The 18483-nt window shown below is 33.3% G+C and overlaps 1 protein-coding gene across 1 annotated transcript; it reads left to right on the top strand.

Moving 5' to 3' along the window:
• Positions 1–11743: 11743 nt before the first annotated feature.
• LOC148563208 (uncharacterized) lies at positions 11744–16393 on the top strand. Its single transcript, XM_088486113.1, has 5 exons — positions 11744–12604; positions 12643–14050; positions 14176–15398; positions 15633–15709; positions 15799–16393. Exons 1-5 carry the CDS (start codon positions 11744–11746, stop codon positions 16391–16393), a joined length of 4164 nt encoding a protein of 1387 aa, XP_088342239.1.
• The last annotated feature ends 2090 nt before the right edge of the window (positions 16394–18483 follow it).

Genomic DNA, 18483 nt, shown 5'->3' with positions numbered 1-18483 from the left:
TTCACAATTTTTAGTTGAGTATGGAGAGATTATGCTATTTGAATTATAATTTATTGGCTAATAATTGTTTAGCCTGCACTGGAATTTACACTTATATATATATACTATTTAATGAGTATTAAATTTGGTTTATTTTAAAGTTAATTTTTCTTTTACTAATTTAAAGTTAATCTGAAATAACAAAATAAATAAGTAATGCTAATATGGGATATACTAAGAAGTTCATTAAAAATGATTAAAGGCATTAAAGAATAAAAATTTATAAATATAATTAAAGAAATAATAAAAATATTAAATATATATTAAAATTAGTTATTTTGTATTTGTATATATATAAATATATGTCTATATTTATATATAAATATATGAATAATTGAATTTATTTAATATTTAATTTTTATTTTAATATATATTTTATATTAATAATTGATTTTAGTGCAAGTTATATATGCGAATTAGAATTTGGTTAACTAAAAAATTTAAATAAAAAGAACCTTAAATTAGGTATATCTCATTCTTATATCAAGTCGCTAGCTTTTCTTTGCTCCTAATAATTGTAGTTATTGCTCCACGTGAACCTCGTTAAATTTTAGATAGACTTACGTAATTTGATTTAATCATATGAGAGCTACGATTGACTACATTCAAATTGCAACTAATAAGTGAGATATGCATCGTGGAAGATCGATTGATATCCACAAGTGTGACAATATAATTAATTATATGACCATATCCATGGCTTTTATTTTGTGTGATATGGACATGACGTGATGCATGTTTGCATACAGATTGTGAAAGTATTTCTTCCAACAAAATGAAAACATAAATGTACCATGCAAATATACACTACCACATGTTGTGACATTACTCATCACCACGTGCTTTATATACACGAATTAAGTAATAATAATAATTAAAATTGAAATTAAATATTCTAACTCAATTGGTTGATTGAAATGAGCTCTGGTAAAGAGATTGAAATAAGTTTTAGTATAGAAATGAAACTCTAATTTAATTTGCATAAAGAATAAAGTTAGAATTAATTAATTAAAATTGAGTATTTTAAGTATAAAATGTTATTAAAGTTTAAATTTTCGTCTCCAAAAATTTCAATAACTTGTGTTTTATCTTTTGGAGGTAATACTAAAATTTTAGAAATAAAAACTGAAATTTTAATACCAATATTTGAATTAATAAATATGAAAAGTCTTTCAATCTCTATTCCGGTACCTCAAAACAAATGCTACCTTAAGCGATCTAAGAAGGGAAAGCTAACATGGATTATTGATTTATTGGTAATTAAGGAAAAAATTTGAGTGCCCAACTTTTTCCAAGAGAATATTTATTTGTGACAAGCTCAAGTAAATGATGTCAAATGTTTGATTTCGTCTGGTGAACTAAAAGTTTATGATCTAATATAATTTTTGAAGGGTTAGTGCTTAAAAAAATTCTTAAAAAATTTGTATCAATTAATTTAATTAGTCTTTGAAAAAAATAGCATCTAACTCACTACTGATTATATTTTTGAGGGATCAAACTGATGAAGCGTTAAATCTTTTAAAAATCAAAATAACTCATACATGATGTTTTAAGGACTATTTTGATCATTAATTTAATTATATAAATGAATTTTAAAGTAGGAGAAAAATTATTACTTTATAATCTAGTTGTAGCGTTATTGCCATGCCACTACATACTAGCTAATTAGCATAAGATATATTCTTCATCTTCTCTGTAATCTCGGATTGTTGTGTGGCACTAGCAATATTCAGTGGTTTAAAAATTCAATCAATATTTAATTAAAATTGAATTAAATATAATAAAATAATATATCTATATAATGTATATTTTTTTATAAAAAAATTAATTTTTTAACTGATTTTCCAATAAAATTCTAACAATTTCAACAAGTTTCACTGATTTTTAATCAATTCATTTTTTAAAGACGTATCAATACAATTTTATTACTGCTAAAAGATGTTTATATTTTAAGTAGATCAGAGTGTATATATATATATATGGTAGATTAATTAATTTAGTATGATAATATCGATAATAGTACTAATAAATGGATCATAACTCATAAGCCTGCGTATTTGACCGTGAAGACATGAATGATTATGTTGATAAAGTTGTGGACAGAAGCTACTGTAACATTTGTTATGTGTTCCTAATAATATGCTTCAGAAAAGGCTCACCAGACATAAACTAAGGAAAAATACTATGTCAATCATAGTTTGGTGCAGACGTTACATAATTTCAGGATTGTGCTTAAGGTCTTTCAATTTGGTCGTAGAAATTAGAATATTAATTCTAGTAAATATTTAGGTACAATTGTCGATAATTAATAATTGTTAGATTATTATTTAGTCAAATTTATTAAATCATCTAATAGTTATCGACTATTAATTTTGCATAAAAATAACTGCACCTAAGTTTTCACCATCAATACATCTTTTTTAGTGACTAATAATAACAATAAAAGTATTCTAATCTGTTTATTATACGTTCAATTTAAGGGTTTTTATTTTCTTTATACACAAAGAAGTTTATGTTTAAGTGGATTTGATAATTATCATTCTACTTATTAAAGTCAGGATATATTTTCAGATTTAACGAGTATTTATAAAAACATTTATAGATTGTCTATTAAACTCAGGAAAAAATAAATAAATTTATGTCTTTTATGTCTTTTTTTTATCTTTAAATTTTTATTGATATACACTTTGTTTTATCAATCTAAAACGTTTTATAATCGATCATCCTTATTGACAATAACAACAATAAAATCTGATCTCACTAAATAAAATTAATTATGACATCAACAAATTACCAAAAAATTAGTAAGAGAGATTGTGCTTAACTAAATTTTAGTTTCCAAAGTTTCCACTTTTATGTTTGAACATATGTGGAAAAAAGAGGGGATGCATGTATCTGAAATTGGGAATAATGAAGGCAAATAAGAAAAGAAAAGAAGAATACATACCTTGGGAATCTTATTGAATTGTTATATGTGTTATTTCGTCACCTTCAACTACAGGTACAGAAAAGCTAGACATAATTATTCTCCTCACTTTCCGACTTTGGCATAAACAACACAATTTTCGGAAACATAAATTAGTAGTTGATTAAAAGAATATCCCTCTCCACGCCTTTAGCATAAAGTGAATTCAAATCTCTGTCTTTTGCTTAATATGCCCAATTTGTCAAAAGTTTATCACACATTATAAATTATTACAAAAAGTTACTTTCTACCTGGTGAAGCTACTAGCTATATACTAGCTACTTCCTGTGGCATAATAAAAGAGACAAGTTTCAGCGGCCAATATTTTAATTCCAAAAAAAAAATATTAGAGGTTATCATAATTTATTTTTAATTATTAATATTTAAAAATATGTGATAAAATATTTTATTAGATTGTTAAATTAAAAATTAGACTAAAAAATAAATTAATAATTAAATAATAATAAAAAAATTTTAATAATTTTTTAATATTTTTCCTTATTTTAATAATTCTAACCAACATTTAATTAGCATTAGAACTTTTATATTTTGTTGTATTTAGACTTTTTTTAGATTTATATACAAAAATATTTAGTGCTAACTAATTGATAATCGAAATGATAAAATGTACTGATCTAGTAGTACTATTGATAATAAAATTTATGAACATGTTATGATTTAACATTAGAGGAAATTAAAAAGCAAAAGGGATAATTTCGTTATTTATCATATGTGTTTTTCTATTGACCCGAGAGGGAAAGCCTCTCTCTCTCTTTCTCTCTCTCATAAAGGGATTGAATCTGTACTCGCTTTTAAATTTAAATGACTTAACCATTTTTACATATTAAAACTTAATTGTTATTTAGTCTGTAATATTTATTATGCAAGAGACAATTTTATTCTATCTCATAACGATAGAAATAAAATTAAGTGAAGAAGAAAGAATAGCACAGTTATGTATTATAGTTCACTCACCTTTAATTTTATATTGTGACTTATATCCAGTCTCTACCATAATTATAGTAAAATTTTTACTATTTTTTATCAAATATACAAACACCAATTTCTAAGGATTCTACCTAATCCTATTAAGGAACAACCAAATTTTTAACCAAATTTAATTTGATTAGGTTCACTTTTTAGATTCTCAACACTAATTACTCAACCAACTAAATGAAAAAATTCTCTCAAGATTCAAGAAAACAAAACCAAAAAAAAATTGACATAATTTTAGTTTTTTTCCAAGCTAACTCTCTTGTCTTTTCTCTTTATGACTTTTACTAATTCCTCACAAATATGTCTTTTTTTATTGAAATAAAATATAAAATGATATATCTGAAGAACAGAATATTTTAATGAGTAACCATGAAGAAGAAGAAGGATAGCTGAAATAATATGAAAACACAAAGGGTGCTCTCACTCCTTATTTCAATTTCTGGCCTTTGCCTTATTTTATATGTGAACAAAGCTTCCAAAACTTGAGTATGGTGTGACCGGTCTATTTCTATAGGTGAATAATAGTTTTGTTTGTGAAAATTGTTGTTCATCGTGATGGTTTGAATTGAATGTAATATAAAAGTTCTGCATTAAAGAAAATATTTTTTTGTATTTGTAGCAAATTTGGGTATAACACGAAGATATTTGGGTGTAACATATTTGAGTGTATTATTTAAAAATTTTCGGTGTATGTGTGCTAATAAGTTATGCATAATTCAAAACTTTTTTTCTCCCTCCTCCTCATCTTCTACTGCTTCTTCTTCTTCTTTTTCATCATCGTCATTATCATTTTTTTTCTTATTCATCTTTTTTTTTCTTGTTTATCTTCTCAAGTTTCTTCTTGTTTTACTCTTTTAATAAGAATAAAAACAAAAAAATCCAACAAAGAAAAAAAAGAAACACATAATGGTACAAAATTACTTGGAAGATGGTGAACTTACATTCATTCAACTAAAAGAAAGAAAGAAATAAGAGAAAAAAGCATCATCAGAAAAAATATTTTTTTGTATTTGCAGCAAATTTGGGTGTAACACAAAGATATTTGAGTGTATTATTTGAAAATTTTCGGTGTATGTGTGCTGATAAGTTCTGCATAATTCAAAACTCTTCATTTTTCTCCTCCTCAACTTCTGTTGCTTCTTCGTCTTTTTTCATCATCATTACCATCTTTTTTTCTTATTTATTTATTTATTTATTTTTTTGTTTTACATTCTCAAGTTTTTCTTATTTTAATCTCTTAATAAGAATAAAAATAAAAAATAAAATAAAGAAGAAAAAAAAACACATAATGCTGCAAATTTACTTGGAAGATGATGAACTTATATTCATTCAACTAAAAGAAAGAAAGAAATAAGAAAAAGAAGAAGAAGAGAAAAAATACAGCATTAGAGGAAACATTTATCTGTATTTGCAACAAATTTGGGTGTAACACGAAGATATTTGGGTGTGACACGAAGATATTTGAGTGTATTGTTTAAGAATTTTCGGTGTATGTGTGCTGATAAGTTCTGTATAATTCAAAAATCTTCCTCTTCCTCCTCTTCATCTTCAGCTGCTTCTTCTTCTTCATCTTCTTATTTTACATTCTCATAATTTTTTTTGGGAGAAAAATTAAACAAAAAAGAAAAAATACATAATGCAAGAAAAAAAAAGAGGAGAAACGCAAAAAAAAAAAAAGAAGAAAGATGAGGAGGAAGAAAAACGCGAGATAAAAAAAAAAACAAAGTAATTTTTATGCATGTGTTGTGTAAATGAATTTTGTTGGATTAAAATTAATTTGTATGATTTATATGGCAAAAAAACTTGTATGTATTAAACTATTAATGTATAGCAGTGTTCTACATTTAACTATATATTGAATGATTATCTGGAATCAAAAGAAGAATAATTAACACAAATATTTCCACTAAATCTTGGATATTCTTGTGACCGTCACTACATTAACTAATTGGTCTTCTGTCTCCAATCATTATGACCTTATCCTTATATATACATTAGTGTCCAATAAAAGAAAACAGTATCTATATGCATTGAAGTTTCTATTTCTCTAATTATTTCTAGATATGTAAACTGGTAAATATGGATAACTTTCCATTAGAATTTTAAGATTTACCATATCCCCTCCTTTATGATTGGCACCAAACAAAAGGATCATCATCATGAGATAAAGACTGTGAAAGATAACTCTGTATAAATCAACCAACCTTCTCCTTCTTACCTAAAGTGTACTTTACATTGAATTCTATTATAAATATATGGATAAATATTTAATTAATCTTAATAGTATTTAATATATGAATAGCATTTTTCAAATAATTATATATAAAAAAATAATTATACTACTATGTATATATTAAAATTAGTTATTAATATATAATATATATTAAAATATATATTAAAAATAACTTAAATAATATATATTTATATATAAGTACATAATAATTGATTTTTATCATTAATTTTAATATACAAATAATATTTTTATAAAAATAAATGAATCAATCAAAAGATAGTAAATTTTGTAGGTGAACCTAATTTATTTGGTGAATTCTACTAAATCTTCTCTAAAATAACATGTAAGTTATCCTTCATGATGTGTCACAATTTAATTAGTCATTATCTTAACCGTAGTTGGATTATTTTGTAATTTATTATTTGAAATGGTTAATAATATAATTTCTTAAAATATCAAAATTCGACTCCCGTTAATTGAAGCACCTTTCCACTCCTCCATTCTTTCTTCATCATGTAGCTTGGGTCCTTCCAAACATCACCGTCGCCGTCGTGACAAGAAGCACTGACCTCGTCGTCGTCTACTACCCTCTTACGTAATCTCTATTTCTTGGGTGCATCATCTCTTAACGACGTTGTTGAATTCCCGTCATCCGTAACTTTGCCGTCTTTCCCAATATAGTCAGCGCCGAGTCATCGCTATCTCCTATCCTCTCACTCGATCTCTCTTTCTGCCGTGGATCACTCCTTACCAACATAATTAAAAGTTACAAATTCTGTATTTTTCTTGGTAGGGCATGTATTTTACTATAAAATTGAAGTAGTTAACGGCGGGGTTACCCCTATTGTGGTGACGAATCTTGTATGTGTTCCTAAGAAAAAGGAATTTGTCCAATTTTCGGGGTCTCGAAAGGGGGCGTGGAAACACATAAGAACTCTTGAATGAAAATAAAAAAATAGATGTAACTCCAGTTACTCCGGAAATGGTAATCGTTAGTTTGGTTATTAAATTTTTTATTAAAAAATATTTTATTTAATTACATGATAGAACATATATTCATATGTAAAATATAATATGATAAAATAAATCTATTCAGAGTACTTGAAAGTATAATTAAAATAAGGAGCATACAAATATAATAATAAAATTTGTACTCTAAACAAGTAAACATATCTTTTATCATACATAAATTATTTAAATAAATAAATAAATTATTAAAATTAATAACACAAATTTTTTTTTTGGTGACTAAATAACACAAGTTTAAAATGATAAAATCCAACTCTCTTACCGTATTTTTTTATAGTATTTTTATTTTTTTAATTTTTAATTTATTAGTACTTTATTATTTAATTAATAATTAAACAAATTATTTTTATGAGAAATTATTTTTTGTATTATCTTAAAGAAGAGACTAATATAACAGTTTAAAAAATAGTGTAAAAATGATATTTTAAATAAAAAATATTTAATATTAAAATTTTTAAATACAAAAAATAAATTGTATAAATATTTAAGAGATAAATATGAAATACATGCCTAAAATAAATAAAATAGACAAAATGAGAGTATTCTTGAGAAATAAAAATGAGAAAGACGGCAAAGTTACGGACGAGGAGAATTCAACATGTAAACCCCGGTTAAATTAGTAGATAATTAGTCAATAAATTAGTTTTTAATAAGAAAAATTAGAAATGTGAATATTATATCAAATTAGGATAGAGCTCATCGAAACAAGAATTTTGACACTAATTTTGAAGAAATCGGTCCAAAATTAAACCGAACGGGCTGAGCTGGTTGAACTGAGCCTAAATCGGACCCATAGACCCAACCGACCCAGCATTTAATTTAAGTAAGCTGAGCCCTTCTCCTCCCCAATTCATTAGAAGATACGCCGAATGACCGTAAACAGGGGAGGAAAGGAAGGAAAAATTCCCGAACCATTACGGTGAAATTCCGACTCCCGTAACTTTTCCGTCCGAATTCCGATCGCCGTATCGTTTGCGGTCACACGTTCACCGCGTTGAGTTCTACATTTCTATCGAAACAATTTTACTGGTAACTTGTTTAATCACTCTCAGCCTCCTTTTTTCCCAATTTTCGAATTTTGAATGAGAATGTTGAATTTCTTTGATTTCTGATGTTTTAGGATCCAATTAGCTTGAGAAAAACGTTCACTCTTGCTTATGTGAAGCTTGGATAAGGTGAGGATATGATAATTCTATTTTAATTTCATTGAATTTGAGTTTTGAGTATTAAATTTGATATATGTGTGTTATAAATGTGTATTAGGTTGTGAATAAATAATTGGAGCTTGAAATTGTGAATATTGGAACTTGGAGGAAGTTGAGCTTAGAGTTTGTTGAATTTTGAGGGGCTGTCTTAATTTTGAATAAATTGCTTTGGTCGTTACGTGGAAATCGGCCAAGGTATGGTTTAGGTTTCTTGCATTTAATATATAATGTTCTGTGAAAACTTAGGCTAGATAACTATAGGATAAGTTGGATTGCATGTGTATATTTAATACTTAGTATCCTGTTGATGAATATGGTTAGTTTGGTGCTTGTTGATTAACTGGTGATTTGGTAAATTATTGATTTGAGGTATAACTATTGTGGAGGTTGTTGTGATAATGAGGTATTTTGTGTTAAAAGCCTAGGATTTCAGAACTATGATCCTTAGTTGAATTTTAGTTGTTGGATTTGAATATTGTATGAGTATAATTGTTGATTTGAGGTAGATTTATTGTGGTGACTGTTATGATGATGAGGAAGGGTATGTTGAATTGAAAAGAATGCAAGTTTGGACCCGAAAAGGGTGGCAAAATCCGAGTTTTAGAGGAGATGTTGCCAAAATTTTATAAAAATTAGAAATTTTGTTTATATAATTATTTAAAAAGATTTATATTCAAATGTTATATGGTTTGATTTAGAGTTTTTAAGAAAATGAACATGTTTTAAGTTTGATTCATTTAGAAAAGAATGAATTATGTTTTGAATTGGAACTATTGATGGACGGAATGGGAGGTGTGATAATGAAGGATAAGGATTGAATATGATTGATATATAATGATGAATGAGATGCGATTGAGAATGATGTGGATGTTGATGAATTATAATTGAATTATTTATATGGCTTATGAATTTGAATGATCTAAGATACGAGATTCCCTGAATAAAGTGCCGTGGCTTGCCACCACGTATACCAGGTTAAAAACTCGATACTCTATTGACCCTACGACGTAAGTGTGACCGGTCACTATATAAATTCCTGGGAATGTTACCCCCATTGAGCAATATCGATTATTTTAGAAAAAACTATGCATAGACTCTTGGGGATGCACGTCGAGGGGCAGTCTAAGTTCAATTCAAACTTGTCGGGTTGGCTGGATAACCGACAGATGAGCCTTATCAGCCATAAGACAGGCATGCATCATATGCATATTACTTGAATTACTTGCTTGTGCTTTAATTGGGTGTGTCTAAATGTACTTGCCATGTTAAATGTGTATTTGTTACCTGCAGTATTTGTAACCTTCTTGTGTTTGTCTTTATCTGTTTAAATATCTGTGAAATACATGATGGAATTAGAGGTATGGAGGAATGGAAATATGAGACTTAGATGTGAGATTAAGCTAGTTAGGTTTAGGTACTCTTAGAAAACCACCTTTTATGGCTCCTGTTTAATACTTTAAGCTCTATAATCTGAGTGTCGGCGTTCTAGGATTGCCTCTGGCATTCCCAAGACCTTATATATTATGTGTGTGGCACCTTTACCATACTGAGAACCTCCGGTTCTCATTCCATACTATGTTGTTATTTTTTAGATGTAGGTCGAGAGGCATCTCGTTAGGCGTCTGGGCTCTTGAAGCAGAGTGGTTACTAGGTAGTTTTGCTGTACAGTGATGTATATATATGTACTTAATTTTCTTTTTGCATAACTTGTTCTTTTTGACCCTCTTAGAAGTTTATGGAGAGGCAGGACTATGTATATGAATTTTTGGGTTTTGGATATGTATGTATATATGTATAAATATTCTCCGGCCAGTCTTGACTTTGCGGACTGAGTTAGGAGCTTGTTATTTTGTATCTTTGGCACTATATTCCTACTTTTGTTATCTTATGTTTAATAGCTATGATTTTCTTAGCATGCAAGTTAACTCGTACCTTGAGCGTTGCGCTTTTATTTCACGATTTTTATTTCCTCTATTCTTCAAGCCTCCTAGCATATTATAATTCTTCTGCTATTATGTATACTCATGTTATTTTAGAGGTCGTAATACCACACCACATCTGTTTTACGACTTAAGCGTAAAGCTTAATGTGGTAGGGTGTTACACAACACGTCGTTAAGGATGATGCACTCAAGAAAGAGAGATTGTGTGAGAGGGTAGTAGATGAGGCCGACGTCGGCGCTTCTTGTCACGACGGCGACAACGGTGTTTTGAATGACCCAAGCTACATGATGAAGAAAGAATGGAGGATTGGAAAGGTGCTTCAATTAACGGGAGTGTGGTTTTGATATTTTAAAAAATTATATTATTACACATCTCAAATAATAAATTACAAAATAACTCAACTATGGTTAAGATAATGACCAATTAAATTGTGACACATCATAAAGGATAACTTACATATTATTTTAGAGGGGATTGGATAGAATTTACCAATTTATTTTGTTTAACCTGTTGGTGTTCCATGTAATATAAATTAGGTTCCGTTTGATTGATGTATAGAATAAGACACAAACATTAAAGATATATACATAAAATATTTGTGTCTATGTATTGTATTTGGCAAAAATAATGAATAAGACACACAAATATTTAAAATGATTAAATTATCCTTCATTCAACTACAAATTTTACTATCACTACTGCATAATCCATCACCTTAAACATTACATGTCATCACCATTTGATATGGTCATAATAAATGAGCTATAACTCGGCATACTCCGTTATGAATTTACTATTTATGAGCTATAACTCGGCATAATCCATTACGAACCTATCATTCACGAGCTATAACTCGGCATTTGCCCGTTATGGACTCACCATTCATGAGCTATAAACTCGGCATAGTCCGTTATAAGCTCATCTCTTCATGAGTCGTAAGACAGTCAAATATAACCGACAATGCAACGTTATAAAAGTAGAAATACGTTATCCCCATTTTTGATGAACGACTTAAAATGACAAAAGCGTAACGGACCGATGGCCGACCATATATAAAGCAAGGTAAAATGTTCTTTTGAAGTAGATTCCGAATAAAATAATATACTGACTTAAGCTTCGGAGTGCCTTTGCAAGTACACTCCCCTCCTCTTCATTGCTCATACTCTCACATCACCATACAAAGAAAAAGCTCGGACTCAAGAGTTGGACATCCAGCCTCTGAGGATATAACTCGGTTAACACCTTGATTTCGCAAGCAAAATCAATTGGTGCCCACCGTGGGGCCGAAGATATAAAATTTTCTCTTTTGGTCCCATTTTTTCTGTTTATATCCATGGCTGACGCACCACCTCCTTCATTATCCGAACTCATGCGGATGGTAGCCGAGCTACAGCAAGCCAATCAGCGGATAGCTGATGAAAACCAAATAATGGCCGCCCAAATCGCCGAACTGAACCATGTTCGGACGGAACACAACGACGCTCACCACCAGCAACCAGAGGATGATGAGCATCACTCACCCTCTCATGTCTCGGAGACTATCCGAGCTGATGTAATTCACCCCGAAGATGAAAAAGAAGGAACTGATGATCTTGTGGGACCCTTCACCAAGGAGGTGATGAACTTCAAGTTGCCGAAGAGATTCACTCTACCACTAACCCTCACACCTTATGATGGCCTCGGAGACCCGAAGAAATTTCTCAAGAAGTTCCGATCAATAATGATCGTTAACGGTGCATCCGACACTGTTTTATGCCGTTGCTTTCCAAATTATTTAGACGGCCCTGCACTTGATTGGTTGTGTGCTTTGCCTGCAGGTTCTGTTTTGCGATTTCAACAACTAGCCAAGCTGTTCGAAGAGCACTTCGCCGGATCCGCAATATATTTGCATGACTCTGACTATCTGAACACTATTAAGCAGGGGCAGAACGAAAGCCTGAAAGACTATATGACTCGCTTCACCAAAATAGCCATCAGCATACCTGATCTCCACCCAGAAGTCCATTTGCACGCACTCAAAAGCGGCCTCAGACCTGGAAAGTTCCAAGAAACCATTGCGATAGCAAAGCCAAAAACCCTTGCTGAATTCCGGGAAAATGCAAAAGGACAAATCGATATCGAGGAGCTCAAACAAGCTCGGAAGTCTGATAGAACAACCTACAGAGATGACGATAAAACTCCAACTAGAAGAAAAGTTTTAAACTAACCCCTCTTTTTGACTCTTATACACAGTTTAACACTAAGCGAGAGGACATCATCAAAGAGATTCTACATTCAAAACTCATCAAACCACCAAGAAAGGCCAGAACATATCAAGACACTAAGAACGCAGATAAATCAAAATACTGTGCCTTCCACCAAAAGCACGGCCACACCACTGATGACTGTGTAATAGCAAAAGACCTCTTGGAACGCTTAGCTCGGCAAGGCCATCTCGATGAGTATATCGGAGGTCACATCCAAAAACGTCCCATATCTTCCAGGACCGAAGACTCATCTGAACAACAATACCGAGAAAAAGAGAAGGTGCCAACGAACAATTACGAAAAACCACGAGGAATCATTAACTATATTTCAGGAGGATACGCGAGTGGAGGCTCCTCAAACTCGGCGAGAAAGAGGTCATTCCGATCAATATGCTCGTTAGATGGCCCACAAAGTGACACACAAAATCCAACACAACTCCCGCAGCTCACATTCACACAAGCAGATTACATCTCTAGTATACAGAACTTGGATGACCCCGTTATTATAACTCTTCAGTTGGGAGACCTACTGGTCAAAAAAGTACTGCTAGATCCCGGAAGTAGTGCCGACGTCTTGTTCTACTCAACATTTCAAAAAATGAAGCTCAGTAACAACATCCTCCAGTCAACAGGGGGAGATCTGGTCGGCTTCTCCGGCGAACGAGTCCCAATAATAGGGTCAGTGTGGTTACAAACCACACTGGGTGAGCATCCTCTTTCAAAAACTTGTGATATACAATTTTTAGTAGTAGATTGCTTCAGTCCATACAACATTATCCTTGGTCGCCCTTTCTTAAACAGGTTTGGCGCCATTGTTTCTACAGTTCACCTGTGTGTTAAGTTCCCTTTGCAGGACGATCATGTCGTCACAATCCATGGAGATCATAAGGAAGCTCGGCAGTGTTACAACATCGGCATGAAATTCCAAAATAATTCAAAACAGGAAGTTAACAGTGTCGACCTCACACACAATAGCTCGGCAATAGCCGACTTAGACCCAAGAGCCGATTTCCAAGAAAGGCCAACTCCCTCCGACGACTTACAAAAGGTTTATTTCAACAACGACCCTAACAAATTCACTTTTGTAGGTAGGTCAATAAGCAAGGAAGAATTAAAAGCCATCACCACCTTCCTACAAGATCAAGCCGACCTTTTTGCTTGGAAACCTTCAGATATGCCCGGCATAGACCCGCAAATCATCAGCCATAAGCTGGCTATAAACTCGTCTACGAAGCCAGTGCAACAAAAGAAACAAAAACTCGGCGACAAAAAGCAAAAGGCGTCTTTGGAGGAGACACAAAAACTAATAAGCGCCGAATTCATCGAAGAGATCAGATTTACCACTTGGCTCGCCAACGTGGTTATGGTAAGAAACAAAACGGTAAGCGGCGCATGTGCGTCAATTTTACTGATTTAAACAAAGCATGTCCAAAAGACTCGTATCCTCTACCATCCATAGACTCTTTGGTAGATAACGCTTCCGATTATGCTACCTTAAGTTTCATAGATGCATATTCAGGGTACAACCAAATACTTATGCACCCCTCCGATCAATGTAAAACAGCTTTTATTACTGACTTCGGAAACTACTGTTATAAGGTTATGCCTTTTAGATTAAAGAATGCAGGGGCGACTTACCAACGCCTTATGGATAAAGTTTTCGCCAAACAAATCGGCAGAAACATCGAGGTTTATGTAGATGATATGGTCGCCAAAACAAAAGTCGGCAACAATCATCTTGACGACCTAACAGAAATATTCGCCCAGATACGCCATTACAACATGCGCCTGAACCCAGAAAAATGCGCTTTTTGTGTGCAAGGTGGTAAGTTCTTGGGATTTTTGTTAACAAACAGAGGCATCGAGGCAAACCCTGACAAATGCCGAGCAGTTTTGGAAATGACAAGTCCTAAGACTGTCAAAGAAGTCCAGTGCCTCACAGGAAGGCTTGCTGCTTTATCAAGATTTGTACCTTGTTTAGCTTTGAAGTCTAATCCCTTTTTCCAAACAATTAAAAAGAAAAACAAATTTCAATGGACCGACGATTGCGAGAGAGCTTTTAACACACTAAAAGCAAATCTCTTGCAATCGCCGATTCTACAAAAACCCCTCCAAGGGGAACATTTATTTCTATACCTTTCAGTAACTAATTGGGCGATAAGCTCGGCTCTTGTCACAGAAAGAAACAAAATTCAGCAACCGGTCTACTTCGTCAGCAAAACACTCCACAATGCCGAGCTTAATTATCCGAGAATAGAGAAGCTAGCCTTAGCATTAGTCTTCTCAGCACGAAGACTCCGACCTTATTTTCAAAGTCATGTCATCAATGTCAAGACAGACCACCCACTACGACAAGTACTACATAAGCCGGACATTGCAGGAAGACTCATAAAGTGGTCGATCGAACTGTCCGAGTTCGACATCAGATATCAATCCAGAGGGGCAATAAAATCACAGTTCTTAGCTGACTTTATTGCAGAACTTACGATACCATCGGAGGAGGACCACACAAAACAATGGACTCTGTACATAGATGGCTCATCCAACAAAGAAGGATGTGGAGCTGGAATACGACTCGAAGCCGAAGATGGTACTGTACTCGAGCACTCCTTACACCTATCTTTTAAGGCCAGCAACAACCAATCCGAGTATGAAGCCCTGGTCGCAGGACTTCAGCTTTGTTTAGAACTTCAAATATACACAATCAAAGTATATTGTGACTCCTTGTTGGTTGTTCAACAGGTAAACGACCAGTTTCAAGTAAGAGACCCCCTTCTATCCAAATATTTATTATTAGTCAAAAATTTAATTTCACAATTTAAAGACTTTGAAATACAACACATTCTAAGAGAACAAAACCAAAGAGCTGATATTTTATCTAAGCTCGGCAGTACTCAATCCGAGGTATCTACATTGCATCAATTTACTATAAACTCTCCTAGCATTGACCTAACAAAAGTGCTAAATGTTACTCAGGAAAGTGATTGGCGAACAGATTTCATAACCTATCTACAAACATCGCACATTACAGAGACCGTCGAAAATGTCAAAAGGTTCCGAAGACAAGCCACCTTCTTTACATTACTTAAGGAGCCATATACAGACGAGGATATACTCGTCCTTTACTCAAATGTCTAAGCAGATCCGAAGCAGAAATAGCATTGTCAGAAGCACATGAGGGGATCTGCGGAACACATACAGGAGCTCGGAGCCTTTCATCCGAAATCCTCCGCGCTGGTTTCTTCTGGCCATCACTGAAACAAGACAGTGAAAACAAGGTCAGGGCCTGTATAAATTGTCAGAAGCACGCCCCTACCATCCACATTCCAGCTGAGGATATGCATCATAGCGACGTCACATGGCCTTTCCACCAATGGGGACTAGACATCCTCGGCCCGTTCCCTACGGCGCCGGGCCAGGTAAAATTTCTAATAGTCGCCATTGACTACTTTTCAAAATGGATCGAAGCTCAACCATTAGCTAAAATAACATCACAACAAATGATATCCTTTGTTTGGAAGAATATTATTTGCCGTTTTGGCATTCCTCACCATATCATAACTGACAATGGTCGCCAGTTTGCCGATCAAAAGTTCCAATCTTTTTTACAGAATCTCAAAGTCAAGCAGCATTTCGCTTTTGTTGAACATCCTCAGACGAACGGACTAGCAGAAGCGGCGAACAAAGTGATCTTGCACGCACTTAAGAAGAAGCTGGATGACGCAAAAGGGCTATGAGCCGACCTCATACCTGAAGTCCTATGGGGTTACAACACAACACCCCAATCATCAACAAAAGAGACACCATTCCGACTTGTCTACGGCTCTGAAGCAATGATACCACTAGAAATCTCCCAAAGCTCAATTAAGACACAGCTCGTCGACCACAATGAAGCCCGGCGCACCGAATTAGATATCATTGAAGAAGTCCGAGATATAGCAACACTGAGGCAATGCGCCGCACAGCAAACAATAGCTCGGCACTATAATAAATCGGTAAAAAGCCGAACATTCAACAAGGGAGATTTGGTCGTTCGAAAGACAGAACTCGCCCGACGACCACCATCCCATGGCAAGCTCGCCGCAAACTGGGAGGGCCCATATCGAGTCACACAAGTCCTCGGCAATGGAGCATATAAACTCAAAACTTTAACTGGTACAGTCCTACCCAACACTTGGAATGTAGCCTCCTTAAAGAAATTCTATAGTTAAAATTTAGGGACCGGCTAGTACTCTTTCCTACTACCAAGATTTTATTCCCAATGGGTTTTGCTTGGAGAGGTTTTAACGAGGCTTGCCTACCTGAACCTTTGTATCCAAAGGATTACCAATACTAGTATATGATTTACTTCATTTCCCTTAATAACAGTTTTCTCAATACATTACTCCAATGTTTGCTTTTGCAATAACAATCACACATACAGTTTCATCTATCATTTCAAACAAAATAACAAATATCCTCCACTAATTTCAATCCGAGAATAAATCGGCAATCAGGAATATTCTTAACAGAAAATTCCCTTCAATTACGCAACGGCCTATGAAACATTTAAAATCCAAATCGGCCACAAATTAACAACTCAAACAAACTCTATTAAAAAGCTACAAAATAGCTATCAAATTGTTCACCAACTACCAAATAGCATTCACCCATCAGTTTTTCAAAAAGCAGTCAAGCATAAACCAAACTACACATAAAAACCAAAATTACAATAAACACATTAAACATTCTCTACCTCATCCTCGGCAACGCCATCATCTTCAACCATTTTGCCATCTCGGACAATCTTCCCAGAAAGATCAGCATCAGGCAACAGAAACTTCGCTTGCAAAGACGCCCTCTCAAAACTTTCAACAAACGAATCTAAGATCTCATCACTTTTCTTATTTTCCATTTCCTTAAGCTTTGCAGTCACCTCAATCATCCGAGCTTCCATGCTCGCCAGGTTTGCTTCCTTCTTCTTCAAATCTTCCACATCATTGGCATAGTTCTCTTTTGTCTCCTTCAATTGCTTTTCAGTTTCAGCCAACTTGTTCTGAAGATCTGAAATAGAACCCTTAGACTTACTCAACTCCTCTTTCAACAACAAAACCTCTTTGTTCTCCACCAACACCTTTTTGTGCTTCAACTCCTGACTACGACCTAAACTAGCTAACCTCAAACCAACCACCTACAAAAACATATATATATATATATATATATATATATATATATATATATATATATATATATATATATATATCAAAATCTCCAACAAAGATAAACAAATCATAACACAATAAGAAACGACCTCACCTGCATATACTGACTAACAGCCACCTCCCCAACCTCATTAGCTAATGATACGTCAGCTTCAGACTGACAATGCTCATCGGCAACAACCATGTAAGGATACTCTTTCCCCCACACAGTCAATCCCTCACTATGCTCGGTCATCTCATGCAGCTTTTTCTGATTCCCAACAAAAGCTTGAATCTCCTCCAGAGAAACCTTTTGTTCTCGGTCGCTAGTATCCTCGGACAAATCAACCACACTCGATTTCCTTTTCTTAGCAATCACCTTCCTCCGCCCCTGACGAGGTTGATTAACCTCCCCAGCTCCACCACCTTTTTCATGATTGGAAGATGACACCTCCTTCTCCAGGTTCTTACTCTTAAAACGTGACCTCAGTGAAGCAGCTGACACCCCAGGATATTTTCCACCTATAGATCCAAACAAACAAAACAGCAACTCAATAAAGCTCAAAAGTACACAAAATAACTCATTCACACATAAACACAACTCACCCATATAATCTACCACAGCATCCCTATTCTCCTCCCACTTC

Source organism: Arachis ipaensis, chromosome B5, assembly GCF_059453495.1.
Source record: "Arachis ipaensis isolate K30076 ecotype BB chromosome B5, ASM5945349v1, whole genome shotgun sequence".
In the NCBI taxonomy this organism is placed as follows: Eukaryota; Viridiplantae; Streptophyta; class Magnoliopsida; order Fabales; family Fabaceae; genus Arachis; species Arachis ipaensis.
Note: the sequence above shows the minus strand (reverse complement) of the source record. Positions and strands in the feature narration are given on the sequence as shown.